At 53.9% G+C, this 10956-nt stretch overlaps 1 protein-coding gene across 1 annotated transcript in view; it reads right to left on the minus strand.

The window, feature by feature from the left end:
* Window positions 1-5577, minus strand: part of NR4A1 (nuclear receptor subfamily 4 group A member 1) — a 68895-nt gene extending 63318 nt beyond the window's left edge. The window contains 2 exon segments of the mRNA XM_065419483.1: window positions 5401-5466; window positions 5469-5577. Coding sequence (XP_065275555.1) covers window positions 5401-5466; window positions 5469-5577 — 175 coding nt within the window.
* Window positions 5578-10956: the final 5379 nt, after the last annotated feature.

Raw genomic sequence — 10956 nt, forward strand, 5'->3', positions numbered from 1 at the left:
GGTGGCAGGTGGGTAACAATGGCCCACACCTGCCAGGGCTGCCCTCCCCAGCTGGGACGTGCTGGAGTCAGAGGGGGAAATTTAATCTGCCCCCCACCCCCCAAAAAAGAGGGAGCTCTGTGCTCGGAGGAGCCAGGTGCTGATAAATGTACATCGAAACTGACCATGCAAATGGCTCTGCGCCTCCTATGGAAATCCAGGTTTTGAAAGTGAAATGCACCAGTCCTGCTCCCCGACAGCTCCATAAACAAACCACGTGGTTCATCCACTCACCAGCAGAGCTGGTTTCCTGCCTGGGGCTGGAGGCCCCAGCGCCTGGGAGGGGCCTGGTTTGCGACTATCCAGCTTTCTCCAAGTTTCTGCACAGCTGAGTTTCAGCCTGGAAGAGCCCAGACTGTGCACACACAAGTGCTCACAAGCCACTGGAGTGCGACTGGCTTGGGGGTGAAGGGCAGTGTCGGGAGGCACAACAGTGGGGAGATTTGGGTAAAGGATCAGGGGAAGGCAGGCTGTTATCATTAGCATCCAAGCAGAGAAGTGCTGGGTCTTCCCACTCTGACCTGCCCAGAACACACGTCTCTGTCCTCCAGAGGTTCTGAGAAGCTACGTGGACGCAAAGGAGTAAACCCAATGCCAACCCCCTGGACACCTGCCCCAGACGCACTGAAGCCCTGTTCTGGCGGATGCCGGCTAGGTCGTATTTCCCTCTGGCACGAACACAAGGCCGGCTGCCCCCTTTGTGCTGTGGCCGTTCCTGCTGCCAGCTCCAGGACTCTGCACTGGATCGCCCTCCTGGGCTTTGAACCCACTGCACCAGCTTGTCCAACCATTTCAAATGTGATGATCAGACCACTAAGCCACCCCCTCCAGCAGTGACACCCCCCCCCCCGGGAAACTATTCTACCCCACTCCTCCCCACTCTGCAGAAGCTCCATCCATGATCTCCTAGTTCAACTTTGAGTTTCTTGGAAGAGCATCAGCCTCTAGATTCACTTCTCTTCTCAAGTTCTTAGCAACCCCGGACTCTCAGTTCCCCTCCCTCCGCGCCATCCAGCCCCAAGCCACTTTCAGGAAGTTTCCTCTGCGAGGCTGAAAGTCTCACTTGCTTTGAGAGGGATGCGAGGAAAGTTTGTGCAATGCCTCAGAATGCAGTTCTGCCTGTGCCCGGAGCGCCAGCCTCTGGTTCAGCACGGAAGGGGCGTCCCCCACAGCCACTGAGCAGCCAGGAGCTGGAGTGAGTAAAGCATGCAGCGTCCTCGAAAGAGTCAGCGTGTAGGGCCAAGGGCTCCCACTGCCTCCCCTTCCATGACACTAGCCTCAATGCCCATGTGCTGCTTTGCCCCCCCAGTCTCCATGCCTTCTGCCACAGAACCCCTTACGTACAGCCTCCCGCCCCCTCGGTCCTGCCAAGTCAACCCCCGCTGCCTTCCCTCCTGGCCACTGGAGTCAAAACTCCTGCCGGCCTCCCAGCACATCCTGCCTGATCTGCCTCGCTCAGACTGCAAGCTCAGCGGCCCTGGCCAAGCCCTCAGAGCCGGCACTAGCAGCCTGCGCCCAGCAGCACCCCGCTCCTCTAGCGCTCTTCACCCCGGGGAGCCAGAGGAATGTGCAGAGCGGTATTCTCCTGCTTTCCGGCTGGGGACATGCCCTACTCAGTCACAGCCAGTCAGTGGCAGTGCTGGGCGCAGACCCCAAGAGCCCTGACCCCCAGTTCTGCACCAACGCGCAGCCCGCGCCACGGGGGGCTAGAATCAGAGCAGATGCTGTTAGAGCGACAGGTTGGTGCATCTGTATCATTCACTTCCAACTGGTTCAGCTTGTGACACAGGAGTTCTCAGCCAGGGCTGCAAACTCCGCTTTCCCCATGGGCACCGAGGGGGGGAACAGCATAACTTCACGGATACATAAATCCCCCACAACCGTACGAGATTCCAGCACCCGTATTTAGGCGACAGTTTTTCTGTCTTGGCAAGAGATAAGAGAATCCACTTTGCTCTTCGGCAGCTATTGATGCCTGTGACTACACAGACAGCGCCGAAAAGCCACCCCCCTCACCCCTGCGTTACGTTGATGTGGCTTAGCCACAGAGATCAAAAACACGACTAGACATGGTTTCCACAGCTCCACTCCTGACCTCACGCACGTTAACCACCCTCATTTAGAAAAGCTTATCAAAAAAGGGAACCTGAGAAGTCATTTGTTTCTTTGTCTCCCCCATCAATTGTTTCATTATGTTCCACACTTCCTGGACAATTGCGTCAATGTGTCCTGAAGTGGTCGTGACACCATGGTACCCAGAGCCAAGCCTGCTGTGCCGTCACAGGCACCCCATAAATCACACCCCACAATCACATGCTCCCAAAAGTTGATCACTTAAGAACTTGCAGCCTCTGAGGATTGGCTCCACCAAGAGCACTGCATTCAGCGTCCCTGGTGAACAGCAGTATTTCCAGGCTGCCACAGGGATGGGGAAGCTGGGCAGGAAGCGAGCCCTTATTTCTCCAGTAACGCCTTCACACACACACACCCCACAGCTCCAGTGCCTGCGTCTCACTCTGTAAAAAGCACATAACTGACCAGTGAACTCCCCGCTAGAGGATATTACTAAGGGAAGCAAGTGGTTTCAACAGCTGTCAGAAGAGGACTAAACATTGACCTGCAGCCAACAAGGGGTGTTCAGAACACAGGCTGTGCTTTTAGTATGATCCTAACCCCCATCCCATCCCTCGCTGTGCTGTGTCTAACTTGGTCGGCATGTTCTTAGGACCTCTCTTTGCCTGCAAAGCACTGGTGCTGTAGGAAGGATATGAAAAACAGCATCCATTGTCCCAATACTTAGGTGAACGTTATAAGAGTTATCGATGCTCATGCTTCTGGTCATGGCTGCCAGCTGGGGTCAGGAAGGAATTTCTCCTCCCCTGCTTTTCACTTGGAAATCTGCACAGCTAGGGGACGGTGTGGGGTTTTATGACTTCTCTTGAAGCACTGGCCACAGGGAATTGCTCCAAAACAGGTACTGGCTTCCAGTTCCTTTCCAGGTGGAATTTAAGGGGCTTGAGGTGACCTGACTAAACCCCTACAGGTTGAGGGATATCAAAGGCAACTATTGATGGCAAGTATCAGGGGGTAGCCATGTTAGTCTGTATCCACAAAAACAACGAGGAAACTGGTGGCACCTTAAAGACTAACAGATTTATTTGGGCATAAGCTTTCGTGGGTAAAAAAACCTCACTTCTTCAGATGGATGGAGTGAAAGTTACAGATGCAGGCATTAATGTATATTAATCTGTAACTTTCACTCCATGCATCTGAAGAAGTGAGGTTTTTTACCCACGAAAGCTGAGGCCCAAATAAATCTGTTAGTCTTTAAGGTGCCACCGGACTCCTTGTTGTTTTTATTGATGGCAAGTTGATTATAGGGCCAATTTATATTGTGAGAGACAGCGTCTGTTTTGGGGCGGATGGGAGAGAGTTATGGCTGCTTGTCCCTATGCTCATATGACTTCCAGCATGTGCACAAGCACCCAGAACCCTGAATAAGTGCTTTTGACACAAATACATGCTGACGAGATAGGAATGCTCACGCTACAGCAGACTGTGGGCTACGCTCCCGTAGTTCTGCCGAATCGGCCCTTTCTTTCCCACCGACAGCCAATTCTCTCTGGGGAAAGTTTTGATAACTTGGTTCAGGACACAGCAAACTTTTTAAACTAAGACATTTCAAACACTTCACTTTCCAGCAGCCTAGTATTTACTTTCCCCTCACGCCCAGCAGATTAAGCCAGTTACCAACTTAAGCCCGGTTTAGGAAGCAGCCCTTTTACATGGAATGCCAGGGGCTTTTTCCGGGGACCAGCCTAAGCAGTCAGTTGACGGCCTTAGACAGAACGTCTCTCAGGCCACGAGGGGTGAAGTTTCTTAAAGTTATTTTCGTCTATGTTGCATAAAATTTTCAGTGACCACGGCCACGTAACGAGCCTAAGGTGTTCTCTTTCCACTGGAATGTGTCAGGTCAGATTTAAACCCCACACTTAAGCATCGTGTATAATCAGCTTTTACAGAGGTCAGTGGAAAATTCTGAGAGGTTTTTTTTTTATAAAAAAGAGTTCTAGTGAGAAGTTAGGTTTAAAACCAAACAATTCCCTGCATTGTTTACAACCCACGCATTGTGTCACTGGACTAGGGCATGAAAAGCTGGGAGTGAAATGACCTAGAGAGAACTAACAAAAGCAAAACCAACTAGCTTCTTCATTGCCTTTGTTACTGGTGAGAGGCAGGAAGGAAACCAGCACAGAGCCAGAACTGCATCAGATCTTTGTAAGCTTCGCTTTACCACCACAAACTGGCTCTCTGGAGAGATGAGTTTAACCCATCAGCGTTAGGTGGAACATGCCACTGATTTATATACAAAAAGTTACACCCCCCTCCTCCCCGCTCCAAGATACACAGAACTCCAGCCATGTAGAGTTTGATGATCAACAAGGGGGACAAGTTGTCTGCGTTGGCAATCTGCTCCCAGGAACTGCCCGCTCAGAGCAGTGGCCCCCCTAGCCCAGCGCCCCATCCCCAGCAGGGGCCGGCAGTGGCTGTCTCAGAAGACTCGAGAAAGCCCGCAGGGAGCAGGTACGGGGAAGCCTGCCCGTCCTGTGGCTGCTTCTCCCTAATGCCCACCCTGCGGGGGGTCAGTTCAGACCCTAAAGCAGGACGATTTCAATGCCCCCAGCAGCACCGCAGGCCCCGGGTTCTGGATGCTCTCGGAGAGCTCGGTCTCAGTTAGGTGAAGCTGGCCCTGGGGGTGCCACAGGGCCGGTTGTGGCATCACAGCACAAGAGGGACACGCCCTAGGGCTGGCAGGTCCCTGGGGACTAGGGGGAACCCATGGCCTTTCCCTGCATCCCACAAACCATGGGTTGGGAGGTGACGCATTAGGACAACACAAGGTGCCGGCTGAACCCCAGGGAGGGGCCAAGTCCCTGCTGGGGGTGGGTGGTGGGTCACGCAGCGGTTGGTCCATAGCCTGTGGGCCCGGGGGGTAGGAGGTTCAGTCCCAGCAGGAGGGTCCATTTGTACCTAGGGGGTCCGGTGGGGTGGGGGCTGGGAGGGTTTGGGCTCGGTCCCAATCCCAGAGGGAGCGCTCAGGGGCGGGGTGGGGAGGCTCAAGGGCGGGGAAGTCCCAGGGGGGCCTCGGGGTGTCAGTCCCTACCTAGCAGGCTTAGTGGGGGGGAAACTTGGGGGCAGAGAGGGCTGGGCCCAGGGGGACTTGGGCTCGGTCCTGATCCCAAAGGAGGTCTTCAGGGGGAGCTCGGTCCCGGTTTGGTCCCCACTTAACAGGTCGCGGGGGGCCCTCGGGACAGGGAGGGTCCAGACCCTGGGGGGGCTCGGTCCCGGTCCGGTCCGTACCTTGCGTGCCCGGGGCAAGGTGCCCCCGGAGGCCGCCAGCGCCCGGTGCATCTCGGCCGCCCGGCAGCCGCCCAGCGCCGGGAAGGGGCCGCCCCCCGCGGGCCCCGGGTCCAGGGCAGCTGCCCCCGCCGCCTCCTCCTCCTTGGGCTGGAGCCGCCGCAGCCGCCGCAGGGTCATGGCCGGGCGTGGGGTGCGGGCCGCCGGCGCACGAGGCTATATCGGCCCGGAGGGGGGGCGGAGCCGCCGGCGGACACGCCCACGGGGCGGGGGGGAACACGCCTCCTTCCACACAGGCCCCGCCCCGTCAGGGAGAGGCCACGCCCCTTTCCACGGGGAACGCCGCTGCGCCACGCCCCCGCGGCGGGGAGACCACGCCCCCTCGCTCAAACCCACCATCCCGATGCAAGGAGAGGCCACGCCTGCTTCCACGGACGCCCCGCCTCTAAAGATGGGAGGCCACGCCCCCGTCCAGGGAAACTCCCCCCCATGGCCCATAAACCCCACCCCTTTCAGAAAACCCCACCCCATAGCATATAAACTCCACCCCCTTCAGGAAACTCCTCCCTTAGACCCATAAACCCCACCCCCATAATGTTTGCAAGGGCAAAGGATAGATGCTGGGGAGCAGTCATGTTTGTTCCCTGAGCCTGGGGCATCCATCTCAGACAGGGGACAACAGGTAGCACCCACTGGAGGCTTTTCTCGTATTTAGGGGAAGAATCGAACTCCGGTGGCCAGAGTGTGATCCCACGGCTGCTCTCTCGACACCCGGCACGTGGCAGCTCAGGCGCTCTTGGACAAGAGTGCTACCGGTCTTTAGCCACGCACGGACGAATGTCAGCGCCGCCAGGGAGCCGGAAATTACGTCCTTACAGAGTGGAAGCCTCAGTGGTAGAGTGTCTAACACGCTAACTTCAGGAGCCCATCGCTGCTCCTGCCTCCTTGTCCGCTTCATTGTAGATCCTCAGCAGCCCATTCGACTAGAACTGTGGCAGCCAAGCACTGACTTTGCCTGGGTTCCTCCCCACACCGTGACAGCATCACAGACAACAACCCAGCCCGAGAACTGGAGGGCAGTCTGCAGGGCCTAGCCTGCAGGATCCCAAGGCCAGCCTCTGGTTACGGGACCTGGCTGTCACACTCTGATGCCTGCATACACGAAAGAGAGAGAGGTTATTATTAAATGTATTATTATTATTAAAAGGGGGCCCAAGACCAGCGAATTGGGGTGTCCAACTTGATACACCTTGAAGGGAGCTGATTTTCAGAGGGGTCCATTTCAGGTGACTCGAGTCAGGCTCCCAAAACTGAGGCATGCTGAAGCACTAGACACCCGGGAAAATCTTGGCTGGTGTATTTCTAGGCATACCCCATAATATGGAGTTATATCGAAAGAGGCACTGTCGGGTTAAAACAGTCATACGTTCACAGGTGCAGCTGTGTTAGTGATAACACCTCTGATTAGCAATGCTAAATCATTTGAAACTCCTATATTTACTGTATTTTTCACCAATGATGCGCCCCCCCCCCCCCTGTGAATTTCTTTCAGCTTGGAAAATGGATTACAGCTTGTCAGTGTCATGATTTGGTCGTCGTGCATTCACCAAGGGCCAGATCCTGCTCTGTACGCTCATTGCAAGATCAGGGTTTCACACCCTTCCTGCACCGTTTGGTAGCAAACGCTACAAGGGGATGTTTAAATCCAGGAGGAACTGCTTTCCATTAAACTTCTATCAAACAAAGAGATTAACTCATTTCTATTCATACCAGGGTCCATAAAAAGAGGTTTTGTTTTGGGGCCATCTGAATGTGCCCCTTAGTCAATTAACGTTTTTCCTTTTATTATTTATAAGGCATAAAGGTCCCAGCCAAGGGACGGGTTCTCATTCGTTTTACAGCTGGGGAAATGAGGCCCAGAGAGATGAAGTGAATGGTCTGAGGGCGCCCAGGAAGCCAGGGGCAGAGCTGGGAGTGGAGCCAGGCGCCCTGCGTCACAGTGCACGGCCTTAGCCACAAGATCCATTTTCCTTTAACACGAAAACCGAGCTCAGCCGGTGACCGTTTTACACAGGTCAGTCGTAGGCCTCGCCACAGTGACCCTTGCACAAACAGTGCAGCACTGCGGGGGCTTCTTCATAGGAAGCCCCAAAAAGGAGAAGTGAAATACAGAAGTGCAGAGACATGTTCTCCCCCGGGACACGAACACGCGAAGGTGGGTGTGAGCTGCATGCGCCCACTGAACTGGACACTTGCTGGCACACGCGTATGACCTCGCTAAGGATTATAGCGTGTGAAGGGGACACGCACAACTTGCATCGTTCATGTTAAATAAATAATAATCGCATCGCCCCCTTTTGGACAGGTGGGGAAACTGAGGCACAGAGAACTTGGCAGCCTGGTGTTCAGAGATGCCGAGCCTCGGCAGCACCTCTGAAAGTCCAGGGTCTGAATGACTTGCACAGGGCACATGGCAAAGCAATGCCAGCCAAGAAGAGAAGCTGGTGAGCTAACCACAGGAGCTGCCACCTCCATAGCTTTAGTCGCTGTCCTGGACTCCTGCGATGGAGCTCAACCCAGATTTTTCTAAGGGACACCAGGACTACGATAGCTGACCACCCCGCTGCTCTTCCTGCTTCCCCAGCACTAGTCTCAGTAGTCACTCTGTTTCCTCTCCCACCTGGGCACGGGCTGTGCAGTGCGGAGAGTGGGTAGAACCAGCCGCGTTATCAAAGCCAGTCTGGGATCAGACATGGGAACAGCTTCACATTTCTGTGGTGCCTTTCATTCCCGGGGCTCAGCAGATGTTCACGACAAGGCCTCACCACATCCCTGCGGGAGCAGGGAAGGGCTGCCTCCTGCCCGACTTACGCTGTCCTTTTCAGCCAGGCAGCGCAAGGATCTTCCCCAACACCGGTATCCCCCCTCGACAGAGAGAAGGGGACTTGCTGAAGGTCACACTGCAAGTCAGGGCAGCTGAACCAAGATCTGCCTCCCAGTCTTTAGCACTCTGCACTGGGCCACACTGCCTGGCATCTCCCCTAGCCCACTTCCTGCAGCGCTGTCTGTTGCTCGGAGGTTCCCCAGCTGAGTACTGACCCAGGCCTAGCCTGCCTGGGTGCCTATCCGGTCATTGTGAGTCACTTCCCCTCACCATGCCTCCATTTCCCCATCTGTAGAATTATACCTATGCCATACAGAACCTTCTGAGACCTCACCAATCGACCTTGGGAAAGTGCTTTGAGATCCTTGGCGAAATAGGTGGCAGAAGGGAAAATACGTATTTACTGTCGGCCCACTGGTGAGCTCCCTCCAGGACAGAACCACCTCCATCGGAACACAGGCTCCAAACACAACAGGAGCTGAATCTGCAGCTCTGGCTTCCTTTGGCTGGAGTCAACTTATCTGCAGGCGTGTGTCGCCCTCTGTTGTCCATCTGGCTCAATTGCAAAAGCGGCGTGTCTGTGTATTTACTCACACCCCCACTGGGTTTGTGAGCCCCCCAAAGCGTATCCAAGAAGAGTCCTGGTCCATGATGTGAAGGAGGAACTGGGAAGAAGCTACAGACCCTAAATTACCAAACTTTCTGGTTTCCTCCTTCCCCTGTAGATAAGCCTAAAACTCTGAGGTTTTACATGTGTCACATGACTGATTATGGCTTTGTATAGCACCTCGCACCTTGCCGGCCCTACTGAACCCGGGAATAATGGGGAGCAGAGTGGCTAGCGCAGCCACTTGGGGTCTGGACACCTGGATTCTGGATCTCTATGGTTGTTGTTTCTAGTACTGCCCCCGGTGCGCTAGGAGCTGTACAAACAGAATTCATGGTCCCTGCCCCACCAGCCTTACAAAGGCCTTGATCCTGAAGCTGACCCTAGGGAGAATTCTGAGGACTTCAGTGGGGCTCCACATGAGTACAAGAGCCCGACCTTATGAGGCAGTTATGGGATCACAAGATGTATGTCTGACATCCTCTGTGCAAATCATGTAAACACTCTGCAGGAGTGGGGATAACACCAGAGTACGACCAAATCTTGGAGACATCAGAGCTGCTCCACTGAGCACAAGTAGGTGTAACCTGGGAGTAGGAAGCCTGGCAGGGAGGGGATTCCCCCGGAGGACTTAGCCAAATCTAGGCAAACCTGCTAGCGATCCCCATGCTTACAAGCTCACCCCAAGATGAAATTCAATAAATACAAATGCAAAGTACTTCACTGTGGAAGGAAAAATCAAACGCACAACTACAGCATGGGGAAAAACGGGCTAGGTGGTAGTGCTGCTGGAGAGGATCTGGGGTAATAGTGGATCACAAATCGAATATGTGTCAACGTGACACAGTTGTGAAAAAGGCTAATGTAATTCTGGGGTGTATTAACAGGAGTGTCGTATGTAAGCCACTCGGCTGGAGGACTGTGTCCAGTTCTGGATGCCTCACTTTAGGAAAGATGTGGACAAATTGTAGAGCATTGGAGGAGAGCAACGAAAAAGATAAAAGGTTTAGAAAACCCGACCTATGAGGAAAGCTTGGAAAAAAGACACTAAAGGGGGATATGATGGAGGTCTATAAAATCACAAATGGTGTGGAGAAAGTGAATAAGGAAGTGTTATTTACCCCTTCACATAACACATGAACCAGGGGCTACCCAATAAGATTAATAGGCAGCTAGTTTAAGACAAACATAAGGAAGTTCAGCTTCATAAAACACACAGTCAACCTGTGGAACTCATTGCCAGGGGATGTTGTGAAGGATACGTTCATAGAGGCTAGGTCCATCACTAGCTATTGGCCAAGATGGTCAGGGACACAACCCCATGTTCTGGGTGTTCCTAAACCAGAAGGTGGGACTGGACAACAGGAGATGGATCACTCACCAATTGCCCTGTTCTGTTCAGTCCCTCTGAAGTATTTGGCATTGGCCACTGTCAGAAGACAAGACACTGGGCTAGATGGACCATTGATCTGACCCAGTATGGCCAGGTTAACAAAACTGGGCCTGTTTAGTCTTCAGAGTAAAAGACTGAGGGGAGACCAGATAACAGTCTTCAAATATGTTAAGGGCTGTTTCAAAGACGATGGGACCAATTGTTCTCCACGTCCGTTGGGGGTAGGACGAGAAGTAATGGGCTTAATCTGCAGCAAGGGAGATTTAGGTTCGATATTAGGGAAAACTTTAACTCTAAGAGTAGTTAAGCTCTGGAATAGGCCTCCAAGGGAGGTTGTGGAATCCCCGTCATTGGAGGTTTTTAAGGACAGGCAGGACTTAGGCCTGGTCCACACTAACCCCCCACTTCGGACTAAGGTACGCAAATTCAGCTACGTTAATAACGTAGCTGAATTCGAAGTACCTTAGTCCGAACTTACCGCGGGTCCAGACGTGGCAGGCAGGCTCCCCCGTCGATGCCGCGTACTCCTCTCGCTGAGCTGGGTCTAGACAAGACGCGATAAATCGACCCCAGAAGATCGATCGCTTACATCCGGACCAGGAAGTAAGTATAGACGTACCCAAACACCTGTCAGGGCTGGTCTAGGTTTACTTGGTCCTGCCTCAGTGCAGGGGG

Source organism: Emys orbicularis, chromosome 19 (genome assembly GCF_028017835.1).
Source record: "Emys orbicularis isolate rEmyOrb1 chromosome 19, rEmyOrb1.hap1, whole genome shotgun sequence".
Classification (NCBI taxonomy): Eukaryota; Metazoa; Chordata; order Testudines; family Emydidae; genus Emys; species Emys orbicularis.